Here is a 23406-nt window from a genome sequence, read left to right on the forward strand (position 1 = left end):
ACCAGGCTCCTCTGTCCATGGGATTCTTCAGGCAAGAATACTGGCGTGGGTTGCCGTTTCCTCTTCCAGGGGATCTTCCTGACCCGGGGATGGAACCCAGGTTTCTTGCCTCTCCTGCACTGGGAGGTGGCCCCTTTTACTGCTAGTGCCACCTGGGGAGCCCCGGTTGTGACATGTGAGATCTTTAGTTGTAGCGTGTGAACTCACAGTTGTGGCATGATGGAACCCGGGCCCCCTGCACTGGGATCGCGGAGTCTTAGCCTCTGGGCCACCAGGGAAGTCCCTCAGCTCTTGTTCTGCATCCCTGGGCTGGGTCCCCTGGCCTCAGAATGCCTGTAGCGACCAGGGCTCATTCCTGTCCCCGGAAAGCATGTGGCCTGCTGTCTGGGGGAGAGGGCAGGTGGCCCGGGGTGGGCTTCGCTGCTCTTCACACCGGCCAACTAGCCTGTCTTCACTGAGCATGAGTTATGTGCCCAGAGTGGACGGCGTATCTGGGGAGACGTGAGACCTGGGCCCAGCCAGCAGCAGCGGGTGCTGGAAAGGGGGTGCTGTGGTTTTCCAGAGAGCAGGGGTACTGGGGCCCTGGGGACAGCGCAGTGAGCAGCAGTCCTGCGTCAGCCTCCACGCCGATCCTTCTGGGCCTGAGTGTCATCTGGCTAGCTCTATTTTGTCCTTCCAACTCAGCACAGGGTCACCTCTGCAGCACGCTGGGTCTTCCTCCGGGCGTCCTGACTGTCCGGCAGGATACACCTGAGGAGGGCAGTGTAGTCTGACAGTTAGGGGCCTGATTGGGCTTACCTCTCTGTAGTTTAGTTTCCTGGTCTGTAAAATGGGGTTTTGTCATCGGCCCCCACCGAGTAGTGTGGCGCTGAGAATTAGTGAGTCAATTCAAGTAAAGGCTTAGCTCAGCACCCGCACACAGTAGGTGCTCAGGAAATGTTAGCTTCTGAAGACCCGAGAAGGGAAGGTGTTCAGGTGTGTAGTTGTGCACCTCAGCCAGCCTGGCTGAGGGCAGAGCCTGTGGTCTGCTCAGCCCTGTGCTCAGACCAAATGAACACTGCCCCCCACCCCCGGACCCCCCCACCCGCCGTGCCCCCCCCCCACCCCGTCCCCGGGCACTGTGCCCTCTGCTCTAGGGGTGGGGGAGGTGCTCCCCAGTGAGGACTCAGCAGAGCTAGGGGTTGTTCTCAGGGATTTTGCAGGCCCCGAGTGGGTCGTTTGGGTCTGTCTACACGACCCGCATACCCAGCTCAGGGTGGAAGGGGTGGCATCTGGGGCCCTGAGTCATCTGGACCTTCCCACACGCAGCAGGACGGGGCTGAGGCCCCTGCTCACCCTGCCGTCACCCAGCTCCATCCCACCCTCTCTCCACCTCACCCCCCAGCCCCCTCCACCCTCCCCTCCCTGTTCTTAAGTCTGCCTTTCAAGCAAACTGCATTTCTTTCCCTTCTTTTCTTTTTTTTGAAGGGACTTTGCAGATAAGGATCTTTTAAGATATATTTATTGTTCTTGGCTGTGCAGAGTTTTCGTCGCTGTGAGGCTTTTCTTCAGCTGCAGCCAGCGGGGGCTACTCCCCAGTGGCGGTGTGCAGGCTTCTCAGAGCGGTGGCTTCTCTTGCTGAGGGGCACAGGCTCCAGGGTGAGCGGGCTTCAGGAGCTGCGGCATGTGGGCTCAGTAGTCGTGGCTCCTGGGCTCTCGAGCACAGGTTTAGTTGCTCAGCAGCAAGTGGGATCTTCCCGGACCAGGGATCGAACCCATGTCTCCTGCATTGGCAGGCGGATTCTTTACCACTGGGCCATTGGAGCAGCCTCTCCCTTCTTTCCTTTCCCTTCTTTTCTCCCTCCCTTCCTTCCTTTAATTTGTGAAAAAATTTCAATTGTGGTAAAAATATGCAACAAAATGTACCATCTTTACTATTTTTAAGTGTGCACTTTAATTGTGTTAAGAGTGTTCATTCACATTATTATGAAACAGATCTCCAGAACTTTTTCGTCTTGCAAAACTGAAACGCTGTACCCATTAAACGATTCCCCATCCCCTGCTCCTTCAGCTTCTGGCGACCACCGTCCTACCATCTGCCTCTGAGTCTGACTCCTCCAGAAACACCCTGTACGTGGGACCATACACGTTTGTGCTGTTGAGATTGGCTTATTTCACTTAGCACAATGCCCTCAAGGCAAGCTGCATTTTCTTAAACTACGAAATCTGTTTCTCTTATGGTTATGCTTATTATACTGAGCACGCATCCGAAGCGGCCAGCTCCATCCCTACACTGTTAACCAGGGACAGAGGAGCCTGGTGGGCTGCAGTCCATAGGGTCACATGGAGTCAGACATGACTGAAGCGACGTACCATGGACACACAATATGAACACCCTGCCTGGGCAGTTGGGGCGCCTGTCTTCATCATGTTCTCCCCATGATTGCTTGTTAAAGAGCTTTTTGGTGTGGACCATTTTTAAAGCCTTTACTGCATTTGTTACACTACTGCTTCTGTTTTTCGTTTTATTTCTTTGGACAGGAGGCATGTGAGATCGTAGTTCCTTGACTAGGGCTTGAACCCATAACCTCTGCATTGGAAGATGAAGTCTTAACCACTGGACTGCCACAGAAGTCCCTCTGCCCGTAATTCTGACTCCCACCTTTTGAGAAGCGCTGGATTCCAGGCAGGGCAGGATGCCGAGCCACCTTGGCTCTGTCAGTTCTGCTTACTGGGCGTTTGGTGGGCGGGATGTCCCCAAACCCTTCACCTCCAGGATTTAAATCCAGGTCGTCCCTTGGTGAGCAAGCTCTGAGGATGGGCCTTCTGAGAGGCCAGGAGGGGTATGGAGGAGGGGAATATGGGGAAGAGGCTTTAGTTCTTGAACCCCTGAAATGCTGATTTTGCAAGGCTATTGTGAGGGTGACAGAGGCAGCGTCCTTGCGAGGGCCTAGCTTTCCAGAAGTTCCACTTTTCCACAAATTAGGCTACTCTGGGGTGCTGTTGACCCCAGTGTTCAGTTTATGAGTTTCATTTCTCCCTGCTTTTATGATTGTTTACTATTCTTCACGTCTGTGGGATTTCCCAGGTGAGAATACTGGAGAGGGTTGCTGTTTCCTTCTGCAGGGGATCTTCCCAACTCAGGGATCAAACCTGGGTCTCTTGAATTGGCAGGCGGCTTCTTTACAGTCTGAGCTACCAGAGAAGCCCGTATACCATAATAAAAGCTTATAAAACGTTGTGATTTTGGAGAAGGAAATGGCAACCCACTCCAGGATTCTTGCCTGGGAGATCCCATGAACAGAGAAGCCTGGCAGGCTACAGTCCATGGGAAAGAGAAAAAAAGAAATAGAAAAAAAAAAAAAAAAGGTTGTGATTTTCCCTCCTTCCACAGTCAGACTTGGGGTGCCTCAGGATCTCAGGTAGTGCTCCCCACGTCTGAGCACAGGGCAGGGGCAGGAAAGGGGTTTCCCGAGATTGGAGGGGGAAGCTCCACCCTGTGCAGGCTGCCTCTCACCTTTCTGCAATGCTTCTCTGCCCCCTGGTGGTGGGAGGGAACCTGAGAGGAGGTACACCCCCAGTGGGACACCTGCAGGGTGCCTGTGCGCGGCTTCTTCCAGTGGTCCCCAACCTTTCTGGCATCAGAGACCCGTTTTGTGGAAGACAACTTCCCCGTGGATGGGGGTGGGGGAGCAGTTTCGGGATGATTCAAGCACGTTATATTTCTTGTGCACTTTATTTCTATTATTACCCCATCAGCTCCTCCTCAGATCATCAGGCATCAGAGCCCAGAGGCTGGGAACCCCTGCTAGCCCATGTGGCCAGGCCAGGGTCCAGAAGGCTCAGGCCTGGCCTGGGAGGGGGAGTCCAAGTAGGATAGGACAGGGCCGCAGCTGGGAGCTGTTGGGCGGGGCTCCAGGTGGAACTGGCTGGGGAGGGCCTGCAGGTGGGGGCTGGCAAAGATGCTATTTAAGGAAGGCGGTGGTCCTAAGTCTGCGATTAGGCTGCTTCATCTCCCAGGAACTGGTGCCCTTGCTAGCTGAGGGGCCACGGGGGCCCACTGCAGGCAGCATGAGTATGGAAGGTCTCTGGCCATGGGTCCTGATTCTGGTCTGTCTGCCTGGTAAGTGGGTTGCCTCACTCTCCTACCCCGTTCACTTTGGCTCCAGCCTGTGGAGCCTGTGTGGCCAGAGTGCGTAGCTGCAGCTTGCAGGGATGTAAGTTGACCAGCATGACTCAGAGAATGGGCTTCCAGGGATGCTCCTAGAAGCCAGCTCCCAGGGAATCCAGGGGGACCTCCCAAGGATGCTGGGGGGCAGAGGGCCATGTGGCAGGAGACAGCAGGAGTGACACCTACAGGCATTCATGCTCTGCCCTCCGTGCCAGGCTTGCCCAGCCCATTTCCAGAGGCCTGGGCTGAAGAGGGGGCCGGGGGCAGGGTCTGAAGCTAACACACCATGTGTCCTCAGTATTGAAGCCTGAGGTCTCCCCCAGATCCCTCCTGTTCCCTCCCTTCCCTGCCCATACTTGCCCAGACACTGGGAGCCCAGGACTGCCTTTTGAAGCCCGGTCTTGGTCATCCTATTGGGTTGCCATTTTCTCCTCCAGGGGATCATCCTGGCCCAGGGATGGAGCTCCAGTCTCCCCCATTGCAGGCCGATTCTTTACTGTCTGGGCTTCTCTAGTGGCTCAGGCAGTAAAGAATCTGCCCACAATGTGGGAGACCCAGATTTGATCCCTGGGCCAGGAAGATCCTTTGGAGAAGGGAATGGCAACCCACTCCAGTATTCTTGCCTGGAGAATTCCATGGACAGAGCGGCCTGGCGGGCTACATACAGTCCATGAGGTCACAGAGTCGGACACGCCTGAGCATCTAACACTTGTTCCCCTAAGGAAGCTCCTTCCGCAAGGTTGTCCAGGCCTCAGGGCCAGGTGGGCTCCCAGGACTCCTCCTGGAGGCCTGCCTTTATGAAGGGCCTGGGTCCTGAGGTCTGACACCCCGCTCCCCTCGCCCCATGTCCTGTTATCCTGTGTAACCATTGTGCATATGTACCTGTGTCTGGGCCAGGCTTCATCCTAGGAGCACCCTCAGCCTCTCACTGCGCTGGAGCCTGTGGGGCCAGATTCTCAGAAGACCTCACCCCTGAGGAGACCCAGACATCCTGGGACAAGGACATCCCTGCAATAAACCAAGGTGAGGACACTGTGTCTTCTCGTGGGGTGAGGAGTATGAAGTTGTCCGTGTAGCCTACGAAAACCACGCTGAACACTCAGACGAGCAGAAAAAGCTGCAAGGAGATGTGCCAGCTTGCTAAGTGGGTCGTGGTGAGCAGTAGTTCATGGGTAACTTCTTAAGTCTATTTTTCTGTGTCCTCTCTACTGGGGTGTTACTTTTATGAGAAGGGGGAAAAGTAGAGGTTTTAAAATATGACGAGCCCCTTCCCCGGTGGCTCAGATGGTAAAGAATCTGCCAGCTATGCAGGAGACCCTGGTTCGACCCCTGGGTCAGGAAGATCCCCTGGAGAAGGGCAACCCACTCCAGTATTCTTGCCTGAATACAGAAGAGCCTGGCAGGCTACAGTCCACGGAGTCGCAGAGTCAGGTGCGACTGAGCAATTGACTACACACACACTTGACTTTTATCAGGCCAAGTCTGGTGTGAGTGGAATTACTCACAGCTGTTAGGAAAGGTGCCTTCCACCTGGTGTGGGGTGACCTGCAGGTGTGAGATGCCGTGGGTCTCAGGAAGGGTGAGTCTCAGGCCTCCCTGCCTGGGGATTTCCGCTGAAGAATGAGAACACAGAAAAGCCGGGGCAAAGCCCACAGAAATAAAGACGGGGATTTCAGAGCATGGCGGGAGGGGGCCGGCGGGAGAACCTGTCCTGGGAGATGTGAGCCTGCTGGACGTGGCTCGCCCGCCTCCTGCTCTGTGAGAAGCTGGAGCGGGGTGGCTCACTGCCTTTGGGTCACTAACTGGAGCTGGCCAACTCCAGATCAGCCTGAGGCTGTGCTGGCGCTGTTTCTCAGCGGCTGTGGAGGACACACCCCCTCCCCCAGCTGCTGGGGATGCTGCTGCTGCCCTCGTCCAGGGATGGCGGGGAAAGTGCTTCCTCCTTTGCCTGGGGCGGCCCTCCCACGGGCCTGTGTCTGGCCCCCAGCCTCAAGGCGGTATAAGTCTCAGGGTCGGAATCTCTTGTGAGGTCAGCCTGGGGCTGCCTTCCTGCTGAACTCAGTCCTTCCCCGGGGTGCTCCAGCTATCAGTCACCTGCAGATGGCTCCCTGGCTCAGGCTCTGCTTCTAGGGAGCCCAGCTTCTGGGGTGCACAGGAGTGTGAGCAAACCCAGGGAGACAGTGAAGGACAAGGAGACCTGGTGTGCTGTAGTCCGTGGGGTTGCACAGTCGGACATGACCGAGTGACCAAAACAACCTAAACTTTAGGATGCCAGGCACTCTTCTAAGACTCCTGTTGGGGCTGGTGTCCTAGAAGGGAGGCTGTGCAGGAGAGGGGCTGCCCCCTGTGCGGGGAGGGGGCGGTGGGATGGGAGGGTGCAGCCGTAGCCCCCCTCCCCTGATGGCAAGGGCTGGAGTTTCTGTGACTTGCCACCGTGAGGGTCCGGATGTTAGGAAAAAACGCCGCGGGAGGAAAAAGCCGCCTCTAAGGACCGGTGGTAAAGGCCTTTTATTAAGCGTCGCTCTCGGGCAGAACTCCCGGGGGCTGGTGAGTGAGGAGACAAAGGGAGTCTGCAAAGTATGAGGGGTGGGGAGGGGTTTTATAGTCCGGGCAGGCATCCAGACCAGGTCTTTTCATATAAGGAAGAAAGCGTGGGCTACAGCGGTGGTCAGTGTCCGAGGGCTTTATGTTGGTACCTGATTGGACAAGGCTGCAGGGGGCCAGCCCCTGGAAGTTTAGCCAGCCTCCGGAATTTGCCTTGCAGCACTTTCCCAGGGCATGCCCCGACCTTTCACCGGAGTGCCACATGGATGGGTCGGGGCTGAGTGGAGCAGGAGGGCCAGGGAGTGTGCTAGAAGCGTGGCTTGGACTGGAGCGGAAGGTGGAGATGGCTGGAAGAAATGGCAACTTCGTGGGAGCAAAGGGTGTCAGATGCAGGAGGCAGGAGCTGGGACAGGGTTTTGTTTTGTTTTTTTTTTCTCTTGGCTGTGCTGCATGGCATTCAGAGTCTTAGTTCCCTAACCAGGGATTGAACCTGTGTCCCCTGATGTGGAGGTGTGGAGTCCAACCACTAAACCGCCAGAGAATTCCCTGGGACTGGATACTGTGCGTGTGTGGGTCCCAGGAGGAACGTACTGTCTGAGCAGGGAAGGGTGTGATCAGGCTGAGAAGTGCTGCACAGTGCTTGTAGACGGGGACTCAGAGGGGCTGTGTGACTTGCCTGAGGTCACACAGCCTCAGTGCCCAGGGGAGGGTGGACCCTGGAGTTGCTTGGCTGGAGGTCTCTGCTGGGCATGTCCTAGAGTCTGTTGTGGGGGTGGGGGCATGGACCCACACACACATGTCCCTTCCTTCTCAGGACTGATTCCAGAGGAGTCCCCAGAGAGCAGCTTCCTCCTGGAGGGGGACATCCTTCGGCCGGTGAGTGTGAGCGCACATACACACACACACACACACACACGTGTAAAATAACCTCATGGGCGGTGTCAGAGACCTGTGAGCTCATCCTTGGCATCATGGGGGTGTGACTTGTGAGCCATCTGTCTTTGCTACTCATAGCTCTTCTTGCCAAAGTCAGCGCGAATGTATGTTAGGAATAAGCCAGCCTGGCGGAGGGTGTGACATCTGGAATGGAGGGCTTCCTGCAGGAGGGGTTTTGGAACGTCAAGCCCCAGTTTGCTACCCTGCCCTGGGGAGGTCCTCAGGGAACACTGGGACGAAGGAAGAGATGAGCACAGGTTGGCAGAGTGGCTGGTGGGGATGTGGGGAGGTGTCTGGTGAACATCGGGGGCGGCAGTGATGGTCTGAGGAAGACAGAATGAGGAATAACACACACCATCCTGCCTAGGGATGAGGGGAGGGGGTCAGAAAGGGGGAAGGCTGGATGGGAATCAGGGCCTTCTTTTAGGAGGCTGGGGACGGCAGAAGCCTCTTGAAAAGGACAGTGACCTGGCAAGAGCAAGACCATGGTGCTGGTCCGAGGCTGTCCACTGATGGCTCAGCTTGAGCTGGGCGGAAGAGCCCAGGCCGGGGCAGGGCCCCTGTTCCCAGTTACCTAGTGAATGCACAGGGTGAAAGCAGGATCCAGTAAAAACCTTTGGTAGCCTTTGCAGGAAATATTTTGTCTGGGTTTCTTTTTTAAAAAAATTAATTTATTTTTAAATGAAACAAAGATGAATATTTTTAATGATAAAAGGTACAATTCACAAAAAAGATAGACATCATAAACCATTGGATACCTTAACAAACAAAGAAACAAAGATACATAAAGCAAAAATCAGAAGAAATATGAGGGAAAAGGAAAAATCTATGATCATAGTGAGACATATTAACATTTCTGAGAATATTTTATCAAGTGTAGAAAAAATTAGGATCTTGAATGATATCATTAATAATTTAAATACAATACATTTATATTCAATTTTATGAATCATATCCTACACAAGTTATTTAAAATGCAGTATCTCATATGTTGTTGTTAGATGTCCACAGGACATCTGGAAAAGCTGGCAAAAATATAAACGTGACTGAATCTCATGGGTTTCTCCCCCTGATAGCGTAAGTGGCAACTTCTTTCTCTAGGACAGAGGGTTGTGCTGTGCATCACGCAGCTGGCCACTGGCCTCCCTGTTTCTGTCCGTTCTCTGATGAGCAGCCACCCTCACTGCGCACATCTTGAGGGCTCCTGGGGTCTGAGCGGTGGCAGCCTCAGGGCGGGAGGCTTGGCCGGCGCTCCTTGAGCTGCCCTCTCTCCTCAGGGTCCCTTCCGGCTGTTCTCGGCGGCCAGCAGCAAGTGGCCCAGGAACGGCGGAGTCGTGGAGGTCCCCTTCCTGCTCTCCGGCAAGTACGGTGAGTCGGCCCAGGCCCAGCCGCAGGCCCTCCTCCCTATGCAGCCCAGCTCCTCTTTGTTCTGTTTTTTTTTAATGACACACAGCGGACTTTATTTTTCATTTTTATTTACTTGTATTGGCTATGCTGGGTCTTCACTGCTGCACGGGCTTTTCTCTGACTGCAGTGAGCAGGGGCTCCTCTTTAGCTGGGTGCGCAGGCTTCTCATTGCGGGGGCTTCTCCTGTTGCAGAGCGCGGGCTCTAGGGCGGGCCGGCTCCAGCAGCTGCAACTTGTGGGCTCTAGACCCCAGGCTCAGTAGCTGTGGCTCATGGGCTTTGTTGCTCTGCGGCATGTGGGATCTTTCCATAACAGGGATCGAACCATGTCTCCTGCATTAGCAGGCGGATTCTTTACCACTGGGCCACCAGGGAAGCCCACGCTGACATTTCTTGACATTCCACATTGGAGAATGATCTAAAAGCTCAGTCCCTTCCCCAAGTGCAGACGTCTGGGGAGAGAAGTGGGGGGAGCCTGGCTGGGGCCTTAGCCGGCATGTCTCCTCCCCAGATAAGCCTAGCCGCCAAGTCATCCTGGAGGCATTCGCTGAGTTTGAACGCTCCACATGCATCAGGTTTGTTGCCTACAGTGGCCAGAGGGACTTCATTTCCATCATTCCCATGTCTGGGTAAGTGCTTCTCGGTGTGTGTGCAAGGTGAGAGCCTCAGCTGTCTTGAGTTCAGCCTGAAATGAACAAAACTGTTGTCTAAAACCTGTGTCTAGGCCTGTCCTCCTGGGTCTAGAGTCCCACTGCCCATCTCAGTGGTCTGCTCAGCATGAGCTAGACCTACAAATACTCAGAGCAAATACTCAGGAGAGGTGGGCAAGGAGGTGTTCAGTCCTCCTTTAAAGAGCCTTCCACTCCATCTCCCGGGAGACTATGTGACCTGGGGAGTGAGTGCAGGGGTCATGGGGCAGACCTGGCCTTGGGTCCAGGTTCCATGGTGCAGGAGCCAGGTGACACTGGCAAGTCCCTTAACTTCTGAGCCCCTTCTGTCTTCTCTCTGAAATGAGGGTGATGGTAATACTGCTTTCCTAGCTTGCTAGGGCCCTAAGAGAATGTGCATGAGAGCTTTGACTCAGGGCTCCCCGTGTGGAGACATTCATGTAATCAGCTGCTTCCATCATCCATGTTAACATCAGTCCTCACCAACTCCTTACAGTGCAGTCTGGAAACAGGGTTCCAGCACACCCCGTTCACAGAGGGCCAGGCAGTGGGGGGCCTTGGGAACAGCAAGCTCGGGACTACAGCCCAGGACCGGGACTCACTCTGGATGCTCCCTTATTCCAGGTCTTGGGAGGAGGGGCGAGGGGCCTGGGTTTGCTGATTCTCCTGGCCGGTGCCCACCCAGCACTTTCGTGGCCCTGCAGGTGCTTCTCGAGCATTGGCCGCAGTGGAGGGATGCAGGTGGTGTCTCTAGGACCCAGCTGTCTCCAGAGGGGCCCGGGCATCGTCCTGCATGAGCTCATGCACGTGCTGGGCTTCTGGCATGAGCACTCGCGGGCCGACCGGGACCGCTACATCCGTGTGAATTGGAACGAGATCCTCCCAGGTAAGCCAGGTCATGCATGGTGGGGGAGGTGGAGGAGAGGCGGTCCCGCCAGAGGAAGGCGGCAGGCATGGCCTGCGCCCAAGGAATTTGCCTGGCCATTTGGGAAAGATTGTCCATCTTCCCCACTACCTGCCTGTCTCCCATGGGGAAGGTGGGATTCCTGCTTTCCTCCAAGACACGGAGAATAACCCAGATGCTGCTGCTCTGGGCCCCGAGGCCTCAGTGCCACCCACAGTTACCCGGAACTAGGGCATCAATTTCCCCTCTCTCGTCTCTCTTCACTGACACTGGCAGTTACCTGAGGATGGAGTTGATGGTCTTATGACTCTTGCTCACTTATACTCAACCAGCAGCCCTGCATGCCTTAGACACTGCTCTTTAGGCTCAGGGCAGGGGCTGTGCTCCAGCTGAGGAGCTGAGTCAAGACAGATATCTTAGGGGTAGTGGGCTATGTGCGTGTGCCAAGTGCCCGATGCAGGAGGTAGAGGGCAGCCCTGTATAGGCTGTGAGATGGATGCCGACGGGCCTCTGGGATAAAGTACAGGGAGCCCAGGTCCTGAAAAGTGGCAGTGGGAAAGCTGAGGCTGGTCTGGGGAGTGGGTCACTGCACTGGATGCCAGGGAGCTGCAGCTGTGTGCTGGGCCTGGTGCCAAGGATCTGACTCCAGCCACGGTGAGGCCCTGTCCTTTGGCAGAGGGGGATAGCCTGATATAGGCGGTGAGAGGAGTCATGACAATTGATTCACAAGGGAGGAGAGCAGAGGAGGTGAGTGATTTGGGTTTGGGGGTATGAAAGCAAATGAAAGCTTGAAAGGCTTCCTGTAAGAGGAGGGCTTCTGGTATGAGTGCCTTTGCTGCTGCTGTGAGGTTTTAGGGGAGGAGGCCCAAGACAGCAGCCATCATACATGGATGCCCCCCATGCCAAGAGTGGGATGGGAAAATGGGCAGCGCCTCTTAGTGGGATGGGGGATACAGATTGCGATCAGAGATTAGTCTAGAAGTGGGGAGGCCATAGTGACATCATGCTATAAAAATAGACTACAATCCTTTCAGTGCTTATGGAGGGACTTCCCAGGAGGTCCAGTGGTTAGGATTTCATGCTTCCATTCTAGGGAGCATGTCGTTGCACAGTGAAAACAAAAAAAAAGCTCAAGTGCCCATGGAATCCTTGTAAAGGCTTATGAGAGCCACAAAACCTTCAAATTTGAAAAAGTAGAGTTAATACAAACATTTTGATCATGATATAAAAAGTAGAAGCTAGTAACAAATCAAAATGAAAAATGTTATCCAGTTGAAAGTTAAAATTTAGACAACAACAAACCTTTTTTTAAGCTATGGAGTTAAAGAAATTGTGGGAATTCTCAGAGCATGAAAATTAGAACCAAGGGTTCATAGCTAAAGCAACGCTCAGGGAAAATAGGTAGACTAACATACTTAGGTCAAGAAAAACAGAGGACAAATCCTGCATTTCAATTCAAGTTAAGAAAAAAAAATGAAAGCAAGAGGGAATTAGTGAAGGGAAAAGCAGAAATTAATGAGTTAGAAAACAAAACAGCACCAATAAAGGAAAAAGCTGTTTTTTTCTTTTAACAATAAAATTAAACATCAGCTACCCTAATGGAAAAAATTGCTTAAGAATGAAGAAAAATGAGAATGTTTGTACTTAGTTAATATGTACAGAACAAACTGCTAAAATATACAAACTAGTAACATCAATTAACTGTGCAGATGGGAACTCAGAGGGGGATGGAGTGGGAAGCATTATGTATCTTCATATTTTCTGATTTTTGAGTCAGATGAATATATTGCCTACTCAAAATTATGTTTAATAACTTAAAGGCTTTTCAAAGGAAAAAGTAAGCACTCTACTGGGTAGATATTTCCAGGCAGGGATGGGATATAAGGGTGTTAGATTACCATTTTAGTGGTAGGGAGGCTGCTGGTGACCATGGGTGAATGTGAAGGCAGCTGGCTGGGCCTGGGGTCTTTGGGGCAGCAAAGATGGGGGGGGTACAGCCGTTCTTTCAGAGGCTCACTGAAGGGCAGGAGAGGAGCTGAGGGAGAGAAGCTTGTTGCTCCCAGGCCTGGCGGGGCCAAGGGACAGGAAGAAGCAAGTGCTCTGGCCAACGGGAAAAGGCTGAAAACTCCACACCCGGGGTTGGGGGTGGGGCAGGTGCTGTTGGCAGGAGGCAGGGAGGGCAGGAGGCTTTGCTGCTGGCGGGGGTATGCCCATGGAAGATGGGGCGCTCATAGGCCTCCAAGCCTGGGGCGGCGGGGAGGAGCGGGGTGAGGAGTAGGCGCTTGATCTCGCCGGTAGTGGGCATCCAGGCTCTGAGCAGCGTGGGACTTCTTGAAAGCTGTAGACTATATTAGTATACAGATAGTTTCACACAGGGCGAGCCTGCGAGGAGGAAAGACAGGGGAGAGAAGTCTTGGGAGGTGACGGCGGGCCAGCCACCAAGTCCCTGTGCTTGTACTAATCCATCGGCTGGCGCAGGTCTGGAACCCTCCCAGGGCACCAAGGAGACGGGATCAGAAATGGGGGTGGGGTGAGGAGACGCACTCTGGGTGTCGTTTTGGACCCCCACAGGTAGGCTAGACACTTCCAGGAACCCCCTACCACCTTCGCTTCCTCCCCCGGCCCTCTTCCCCATCGCCAAGTATGTTTTCAGGTTTTGAGATGAACTTCATCAAATCTCGGAGCAGCAACATGCTGGTGCCCTACGACTACTCTTCAGTGATGCACTACGGGAGGTGAGGACCCCTTCTGGCTTCCTCCCCTCCGCGCAGTCCTGCCAGCCCAGCTGTCTGGACTCAGGCCCTGCCTCCGGTTTCAGGCTCGCCTTCAGCCGGCGCGGGCTGCCCACCATCACCCCACTCTGGGCCCCCAGTGTCCACATTGGCCAGCGCTGGAACCTCAGCAGCTCGGACATTGCACGGGTCCTCAGGTTTTATGACTGCAGCCCAAGTGGCCACGAGCCCAGTGGGAAAGGTGAGTGACAGGGAGCAGAGGGATCTGAGGAGCTGGAAGAAGGTTCATATGTTGAGGTGGCATTAGTGAGGGTCAAGTGCTAGGAGGTGAGTCTGTAGAGGTGAGCAGGAGCAGACCAGGGGCTCACCATTCAGATGCAGAAAAAGCACTTGAAAAAAATTAACACTCAGCTATGATTAAAAACTTACTAAATAGGAATAGAGGTCACTTTCCTAACCTTAACATACCTACAAAAAACCAAACCAAAAATCATTTTAAATGTCAAAACATTAAGACACGTTTTTCCACTCTTCTCTCATCTCTTCAACAATGTAGTAACTCTTAGCCCTTGTGGTACAACAAAAAATGAAGTCTTGAGGTTTGGGAAGGAATAAAAAATGTCACTATTCATAGACAACAATCTGCATTGAAAGGAATCTACAAAAAAGTTACTAGAACTAATAAGAATTTTTAAAGGTGAATATAATCAATATACAAAAGTCAGTTGTATTGTAATGCAGCATCGGTTTATTAAGATACATTTTAAGCCTTTGAAAAGATGCAACTGGTCCAGGCAGGGATGAGAGCGCAGAATCAGGCAGTGGCTGTGGAAGGGAGAAGCAGGAGGCGTGATGAGGATCGACAGGAAAGAAAACCCAGATGGCTTCGAGTGTTCTTTTCCTTTACAGGTTATTGTAACAAGTTGACCATGGTTCCCTCTGCTATAGACCAGGCCCTCTGATTTTTGGCTGAGCACACGGCTGGCTGGGATAAAGCCTACATTTGTCAGTTTCCCTTTCATTTGGGCATGACCAGGTGACTGCCCCCTAGCTTCTGAGATAGCCATCAGCTGGGGCAACTGTTATTTCGTCTTGTGAGGAAACAGTTTTCTGAAGTTGGTTGCCCTGGTGACCTTTCCTCATCACCATTACCTCATTAGTAATTGGGGAAATGCAAATAAAGACCACAGTACCCTTTTTTATCCCTTAAATTGGCAGAAATTTAGAAGTCAGATACTGCCAAATACAAATAAGATGATGAAGCAATGATGACATTCATACTCTGCTGATAGGAGTATAAACTGGAAAACAATTTGATAGCTTGTAAAGTTGAAGTGTGGATACCCCGTGACTCAGAATCTACTCCTTAGTATTTCTGCACATGTGTACTCCCAACTCCAGTTGTAGGCAGTCTCTACTTACTCTACATTCTGTCTCTATAGGTTTGCCTACTCCGGGCACGTCATATAAACAGAATCATACCAGATGATCTTTTGTGATTGGCTTCTTCCACATAGCATTATGTTTTCAAGGTTCATCCATGGTATAGCATATCAGTACAGTTGATCCTTGAACAGTCTGAGGGTTAGTGGCGCTGATCCCCGGTGCAACAGACCCTCTGACTGCCTACAGCTTCACAGTCAGTCCTCCACATCCAAGGATTCAACTGACTGTGTGGTGCTCTAGAACGTTTGCTGAGAAAAATCACGTAGAAGTGCACTCATGCAGTTCAAACCTGTGTGGTTCAAGGGTCAACTATACTTCATTTTTATTGTTGAGTGATATGCCACATTTTGTTTATCCATTTATGAAAGGATTTTTGGGCCATTTCTAGTTCTAGTGGAACAATAAACATTCGTGTACAAGATTTTATGTGGACATATATTTTCTTTTCTTTTGGATATATACTTAGGAGTGAAATTTCTGGATCCTTTGGTAACTCCATACTTCACTGCTAAATTGTTTTCCAAATTGGCTGCACTATTTTTCATTTCTACCAGCATGCTGGTAGAAGCCCTTGTTACCACTTCTTGTTATAACCATGCCCAAGTGGGTGTGAAGTGGTATTTTGTTGTAGCTTTGATTTGCATTTCCTGAATGGCTGTGAACACTTCTTTATGTGCTTATAGGTGTTTTGTATATGTTTGGAAAAATGTTCAAATCTTTTGCCTGTTTTTTGGTTGGGTTGTCTTTTACTGGTAAATTGTGGGGGTTCTTTATATATTCTGAATACGTGTCCCTTATAGGATATATCATTTGGAAATATTTTCTCACATTTTATGGGTTGTTTAACTTTCTAGATGGTGTTCTTTGATTATAAACTTTTAAAATTTTGATGCAAAGTCCAACTTATATTTTCTTTTATCACTGTGCTTTTGGTATCATAGCTAAGAAGGATTTGCCTAACTCAAGGTCATGTAGATTTAATCCAATGTATTTTGCATGTACACCAGGGCTTCCCTGGTGACTCAGATGGTAAAATCTGCCTGTGATGTGGGAGACCTGGGTTCAACCCCTGGTTTGGAAAGATCTCCTGGAGAAGGGCACGGCAACCCACTCCAGTACTCTTGCTGGAAAATTCCATGAACAGATGAGCCTGGTGGGCTACAGTCCATGGGGTCTCAAAGAGTTGGACACGTGCTGTGCTTAATAGTTCAGTCATTTTGCATGTGATTATGCAGCTCCAGTACCATTTTGCAGACTTATTTCCTATGATATCAAATATTAGAAAGATTTAAAAAAATTAAACAATAAGAGACAATGGCAAGAGTGTTGTGGGTAACTATTTGAGAGGTTTGACTCGCTTTAAGAACAGAATTGAGAGGTGGCTAGAAGTGGTCATGGGTCAATGGAAAGTGCATCAAGATAGTGGATATACAAGCAAGTTTGGGTATGGAAATAATGACCCCGTGGAGAAGGGGGAATAGATTCATGGGGCAGAAGAATATCTAGAATATTCGAGAAGGAGCTGTTCTCCTTGGGAGCTGAGGCACTTTCTTGGACCTAGTGGCAAGGAAGAAGATGGGAGCAGATTCCAGCTGGTGTGTGGTCTTGATGTGCTATGAGGGGCTTCTGTCCCAGGCTTTGATGGCAAAAGAGTGAGGTGAGAGGCTGGGGAGAGGAGGATGTGTGGGGAGGGAAAGGTGTGGAGTGGCTGACTGGGGCGCAGGAGAGGAAACCTCTGAGAGACGCTCGGTGGGGTCGCGGTGTGCTGGGCTGCCGGGCAGCTGACGGAGGTGGCCTCGTCCTCTAGAACTGGGGTGCCGTGGGCAGTTCTGCCAGAGTGGGGGGCCTGAGGGTGTCTCAGGGGGTGACTGCAGCAAGGTTTATGGGGCCCATGCCAGATGTGGAGGGTGTTTGGGAAGTGAGGAGGCGATGGAGCAAGAAGGTGGGGTCTGGGGGCTCAGCGGGGCTGGAGGGTCATGGTACTGGGGCACGTGGGCTGTAAGCAGAGGAGGCAGAGGTCAGAGGGTGCGCTGCCGGGCTCGGACTGCAGGGGGCGTGCTTCCCGCAGGTCCGGGCAGGAGCGGCCTGCGAAGTCACTGGTTGAAGCGTGTCAGCTCACATGGGCCGGTGTTCACAGATGGAAGATACGGCCTCATTAGGAAGCAGCTGGAGGGCGGGCAAGGATGCAGGCAGTGCTTAGCCGGTGTGGCTGGCCAGCCAGATAACTTGGGCCCAAAATGAAGAGTCTTACGAAGTAGCCGGTGGCTGCCAGCTATGGTCTGGGAGTGGCGGTGAAGGGCCAACAGGACCCACCCCGCTGAGCTCGTGGGCCTGACGGTCACATGTGTCCTGCTAACTCCCCGGGTGTGGGCGTAGCTGCAGGTGTAAGAGAAGTTCTGGAAAAGGCTGCGGATACAAGTGAGAGATGAGGTGTTGCTGTGTAGGCCCCGGGGGCTTTGAGCTGAGGGCTGCAGTGGTCGGTCAGGGGGTTGGCCCTCAGCGAAGCCAGGGAATGGTGGGGGGTCACTGACGGGCCCAGTGGCCTGGGCTTCTGACGGTGACCCCTGGGGCCAAGTGCGGAGGGAGCGGCATGGCTCCGAGCTTCTTGTCTCTGGGGAGTTGGGAATCGGGGTTTCAAAGGTGTTGGGCAGTGGCATGGCAGGAACATGGTGGGTTCGAGGTCTCTGAACAAGGCTGAGGGCGCTCTGGCTCTCACACTGCCCTCTGTGACTCTCCGACATAACCTGTCTTTCCTGCTCTAGGGCTCCAGACCCCTGGGAGTGGTAGGAGCCCCTCTCCTGGCTCTAGGTCACAGCTGCAGCAGCTTCTGCAGGCATTGTTGGAGGAATCCAGGAGATCTGACCCCAGAGGCTTCCGGGCGGAAGACCAGCATGGCGCTGCCGCTGCCGGGTCTGAAGAGCGCCTTCGTGCACAGAAGCCCCCCGCCCTGAGGAATTCTGATGTGAAGGCCTCTGCCCACCCCGCCCCGTCAGCCCCCGGCTTCCTCCCTGAGGCCAAAGCCTGGGGCGGTCTTTCCTGACATTTCCCTGGCACCATGCCAGCAGCACCGAGTGCCCCTTCTCTAGAAGACCGATCCGCGTCCATCTAGGCTCTTCTGGGGAATCCTGCTGTGCCAGGGGCCCGTGCACCCAGAAATCACTTTACGAGGACACGCAGAGGTCAAGCCTGTGGCTTTCATCCCCTTGGCCCCTCTGCACTGCACCCCTGCCTTCCAGCTTCTCTGGCTCCCCTGTCTGAGGCTTGGGCCCCTCTCTCTGCTCCTTCCTTCCCGGTCGTTTCCCCAGGGGCTCCTAGGACAGACAGACCCTCTAGGTCAGTCAGGGGGAGGCAGGCCTGTGGGGCAGGTGCCTGACTCTGCCGGCTCTCATCTCCTGCCTCAGCCCCGGGGAGTCTGGGATGGGAGGTGACTTCTCAGCGGCTCCAAGGACAGGGACTTGGAGGGATGGGCCTCCCTGAGGGCCCTGGGAGCCCCCTGGGGTTGAGGCGCAGCCCCCCGCAGGGACTAACAGTACCTTCACTGCTCCCTCAGGCTGCCCTGGGCTCAGGACCCTGGGAGCAGCCCCTCTCCTGGTTGTCTGAGTGCTGGGAACCTGGGAATGTAGCCCTGTGCTCCAGGAGGCTTCCAGAGCCCCACTTCCTTCCTTGCCTCCAGGGGAGATGAAGAGGTGGGGGCCCTAGGTGCGGGGAAATTTGCTGCGGGAAACTCAGCAAGAACAGGAGGACCCTGAAGTCAGGACTCAAAGCTGCTGTCACCCGCATAGCTCTTTCCAGGAACTTTGCCTCTACCAAGACCCCGCCCCTCCCCAGACCTGGCCAGAGGAGGCCCTGGAAGGTGGGAAGGGGCTGTGGGGTCGCCCTGATTGTCTTCCTTCAGCCAATCCCCACTCCTCTCCTTCAGCTCCTGGCCTCCCTGGTGAGGGCTGTTCAGGGTCAAGAAAGTCTCTAGGGACAGCAGGGAGCGAGCTGGATCCCTGCACCCCCACCCCGTGCAGGTCTGGGGCCTGCTTTGGGTGGGAGGGCAGCAGGAGCCCCTGCCCGTCCCAGTGGGGCCAGGTCCCCCTGATGCCTCGGGAAAAGTAGAAATAAAGTTGGGAACTTGCTCCAGGAGTCCGGTGCTGGGCTGTGCTGACTACCTCATACCCGGGGGCCTTGACCTCTCCTGACTGCTCTGGGAGGGGCCCTCTAGGCACTGAGACCCACACTTAGAGGCAGGAACAGACTCGGGGAAGCAAACTGGTGTGCCCAAGGGAATGGGGCTGTGCAGCAGGACGGAGATGCACCCTCTGCCATCCTCCTCACTGTGTCAGGGGGCCTGGGGCCTCTGCCCTCAGTCTATCTGGGGTTTCAGTCTTGAGTCAAGGATTTTCTGAGTCTGTGCAAGGGCCTGAGCTCAGGTGTGCATGTCAGGGAAGGGCTGTGGTGTGGGGATGCTGTCCTTTGACTTGCTCTCAGGCCTGGGAGGTGGGGTGCCACAGTTTACAGTAGAGAAGTAGGTGCTGGCCCTGCTCCTAGCAGGGTGACAGTTCCCTTGGAAGATTCCCAAGGAAGGACTTTGGGCCAACCCTCTGCTAGAGACGGTATGTGTGCCTGTTCATCAGCATGGCTGCCTCATGACCTGTGGGTCTGAGTGCCCAGCCAGGCTGCTGACACCAGGCCAGGGTGATGGCCACTCTGGGTCAGAGGAGGTGATGTGAGGCCCACCCAGCTTGCAGAGGCTGCTGTCATGAGCCTCCGTTAACATGTGGCCTTTGATCTTGGATGCTGGGTTCTCTGCACAGGGCGGAGGGGCTGATTGATCCTGATGCCACACGGGGAGACTGCTTACTTTCTTTTGGCAGTGATCAGGGACAAGGCTGTCATTGTCCTGTCCCCCCCAAGAAGATGCCTGTCACTAGAGTCCAGGCCAGCTCTGGGCCCAGGCCTGTCCCCTGAGCCCCACACTGTCCTGATGATCCAGTCATGGTCTGGTCCCCGGAGCCCCAGCATGGAGGGTGTGATATGTGTGGGACCCTGGGGCGTCAACCAGAGCCCCGGGGGCCTAGCCACCTCCTCTCACAGCCTGCGACTTGTTCGCCCGGCAGGCTCCGTTATAGGCACTGGGAATAACATAGGGAACATGGCAGGTTTTCTATGCTCATGGAGTTTATTCAGGGATGGGGAGAGGAATGGACAGTAAACAGGCAAATGAAGCATCTGGGGCTGATAAGTGATGGAAGAGGGGAGCGTTTGTTGATGGCATTTCACCTGAATGGCAGGAGGCTGCTATCCTGGGGCCATCTGGGGAAAGAACAGCCAGTACAAAGGCCCTGAGGCAGGAAAGAGCAAGGTGTGTCAGGCCAGTGTGTGTGGAGGGAGGTGTGTGTGTGGGTGGTAAGGAGGGGGCAGGCAAGGGCCTGGTCAGCTGTGGAGGGATGGTTTGTTCCAAGAGCAACAGGGGGCACCTGCTGGAAGTTTCTAAGGAGAGATATGACAAGACCCGATCTAAAATTTTAAAGTCATTCAGGGGCTTCTCTGGTGTCTCAGTGGTAAAGAATCCACCTGCCAATACAGGAGAGACAGGTTCGATCCCTGGTCTGGGAAGATCCCACAAGTTGCAGAGCAACTAAGCGTGTGCACCACAAGAATTGAGCCCGTGCTCTGCAAAAGAGAAGCCACTGTAGTGAGAAGCCCGAGCACCGCGACTAGAGAAAGCCCACGTGCACAGCAAAGACTAAGCAGCCAAAAGTGAAATCATATTAAAAAAGTTATTCCAGATGCGCCTTGAAGAGCGAGCTGGAATCGGGAAGAACAGCCGGTAGCCCCTGCACTTGTGCGAGTGAGCGTGACGGGATGATGGGGAAAGGGCAAAAGTGGGTGCTTTGGGAGCGTGTTTTGGATGAGCAGGGAATGAAGGCATCTCAGCCTTAAGAACTGAGGGGAGAGAGTTCAGGGGAAATAGGTGTTTTAAGTCGGGGGCTGCGCTGTGCTTAGTCATTCAGTCGTGTCTTTGCAACCCTGTGGACTGTAGCCGGCCAGGCCCCTGTGTCCATGAAATTCTTCAGGCAAGAATACTGGAGTGGGTTGCCATGCCCTCCTCCTGGGGATCCTCCCAACCCAGGGATCGAACCTGGGTCTCCTGCATCGCAGGTGGATTCTTTACCAGCTGAGCCACCAGGTAAGTCGGGGGCTACTGGATGTCAAATGGGTGGGTCAGGAAGTGTGTGGGCTGAGTGAGCCTGCAGTTTAGGGCAGGGGATGTGCTTTGGAGAGTGATTAGCGTCCAGGTGGGTACCAGGGGCTGGATGAGCTTCCCCAAGAAGAGTTCAGGTGCACAAGGAAAGGATCCCAGGACGGAACCGGTGCAGTTTCTCAGTCTTGGCCCTAGCAGCATTTTCTGACTGATGAGTCTTCACTGGGGAGAGGGGCTGTGCTGGACCTTGTAAGGTGCTCTGATAGCATCTTTGGCCTCTCCCCACTAGATGCCAGTACCAACCTCCTGCCTCCTGTGGTGAGAATCAAGAATGTCTCCAGACATCGCCCAGCGTCCTTGGGAAGGGAACCAGTCTTAGTGAGCCTCTCTGATTTGGGGCTTGGGAGAGGAAAAGGTAGCTGAGGGGGAGTGGCCTGTTAGGAGGGAGCAGGGCCTGTGGAGTGTGCCCCGGGGAAGGGTCCATCGGAAAAATGCGGCTGAGAAACTGAGCAGGAGCAGGACGCAGAAGCGAGCCTGGCACTTGGTGATGTGGGGCCATGAGCGACGCCCAGGAGCAGACTCAGCACAGGGTCAAGGGGAGAATGTGAGGGGCTAGAGGCCGTGACCAGGCAGACAAGACGCTGGAGGCTGCAGGGGCTTCCCAGGTGACCCAGCGCCAATGCAGGAGATGTAAGAGACGTGGGTTCGATCCCTGGGTCAGGAAGATCCCCTGGAGGAGGGCGTGGCAACCCACTCCAGTATTCTTGCCTGGAGAATCCATCCCATGGACAGAGGGGCCTGGTGGGCTACAGTCCATAGGGTCGCAAAAGAGTCACACACAACCAAAGTGACTTAGCACACACGCACGTACGCAGAGGGTGTGGAGGGCTTCCTAAAAAGGGGGCTGGCCCGTAGACTGGAGGGAGTGATAGCTGGTGAAGGGATAATCAACAGAGCAGACTCCTGGGGGACACGAGAGGACTTGGGGTCCAGGGTGTATGCAGAGGACCTGCCTCAAGAGACGAGACGCGGCTCGGAGGGAGGTGTGTAGGGAATGTGTGCCTGTGGGTTGGCTTCCCTTTTCTCTTAAATAGAAGGCAAAGCCACAGCTTGCGAGGAGGGCGCAGGCAGGAAGAGGAGCAGGAGACGGATGCCGATTCTGAGGCGTGGGGAAGTGACCACACTAGGAACGTCTGGAGATCTGTGGTCACGAATTTAAAGTCAAGCCAGTCGACGAAGTCAGCGTTTTGCTCTGGAAAAAGCAGCCGCTTGGTCAAAGGCAGGATGGATGATTTTAGGTTTGAGCAGGGTTGGGGTTTTGTCGGGCGAGGTATGATGCTGAGAGAGAGGATGACCGACTGACATCACCAAGGGCACGGCTCGGGGGTCTGGGGAGGTGGGGAGGCTGGGTGGTACAGGGTGGTCTGGGGGTGAGGCCCCTGGGGATTTGAAAGGCTGGGGCTTCTGGGCAAAGCTGGGGTGGGTGCAGCCTGGTTGGGGATCGTCCCCATGGGCTCTCGGGGCAGGAAGTGCAGCAGCTTGAGCTGCTGGTGTCCTGGCCCAGGAGTCAGTGGGGCCAGTCTTGCCTTTTGGACCTGAAGAAGCTCCTGGGCTTCCAGCTAACATGGTGCATCTCCTGCTGTGCTCTCATGGCCAGGGTGGGACAACTGTCTCCCCTTTCTTTGGAAAAGATGCTACTAGGTCACCTTTCCACCATGGCCCCTCTTTTCAAGGACATCCCTGGGGGTTCCTTCATTTGGGCACCACCTGTCTGAAAAAAGCTTATGTGTATTTCATCTGCTGATGTCTACTGCCATCACTCTTCACTTTTCAACAATCTTGGCCAGGTACTGCGGACAGAGAAGGGATGTCTGCTCTGATGAAAGAGGTGGTACAACAGGCCATCAGACCCCATTGTGGTATAGTGGTCTGGGCGTGAGAGTGGCACCAAGGGAGGACAGGGTACCTCCCTCTGCTTGAGAGGCAGTGATGGGTGAACAGTCCTTGAAAAGAGAATAGGGCTCCGCCAAGCACAGAAAGAAGGGTGAGGAGGGTGTTTCTGGCAAAGCAAACAGCCCCTGGAAAGGACTGGAGATGTGGGCGCTCAGGGCACATCCAGGGACCAGCATGTAGCCTGGTGTGGGACGGGAGGTGGACCAGAGCCTGTCACTGCCTCCCCCTCCCCCTCACACGCGGCTGGCAGTAACAGCAGCAGCTGCTGCTGGCTGGTTGCGGGACTGGGACTGAGCTCTGCCAGCCCTGGTGGAGCAGGATGATACTGGTGGGTCAGAGCTCGTTTGGAAAGGGCTGGAGGAAGCCCTGCTGCAGCCTGAGGCTCTGACTCACAAAGGGCTGGGGGGAGCAGGCAGCTGGGGAAGGGGTGTGTGTGTGGGAGAAGGCGATGGCAGAGAGTAGCGGGGAGTTGAGTCAC

The 23406-nt window shown here is 54.1% G+C and overlaps 1 protein-coding gene across 1 annotated transcript; it reads left to right on the forward strand.

Annotated features, from left to right (window-relative positions):
- The first annotated feature begins 4056 nt into the window (after positions 1-4056).
- On the forward strand, positions 4057-17825 carry ASTL (astacin like metalloendopeptidase). The gene is made up of 9 exons (XM_061156133.1): positions 4057-4102; positions 5048-5173; positions 7509-7570; positions 8908-8998; positions 9547-9664; positions 10408-10589; positions 13261-13342; positions 13426-13580; positions 17548-17825. Exons 1-9 carry the CDS (start codon positions 4057-4059, stop codon positions 17823-17825), a joined length of 1140 nt encoding a protein of 379 aa, XP_061012116.1.
- The last annotated feature ends 5581 nt before the right edge of the window (positions 17826-23406 follow it).

This window comes from Dama dama, chromosome 11 (assembly GCF_033118175.1).
Source record: "Dama dama isolate Ldn47 chromosome 11, ASM3311817v1, whole genome shotgun sequence".
Classification (NCBI taxonomy): domain Eukaryota; kingdom Metazoa; phylum Chordata; class Mammalia; order Artiodactyla; family Cervidae; genus Dama; species Dama dama.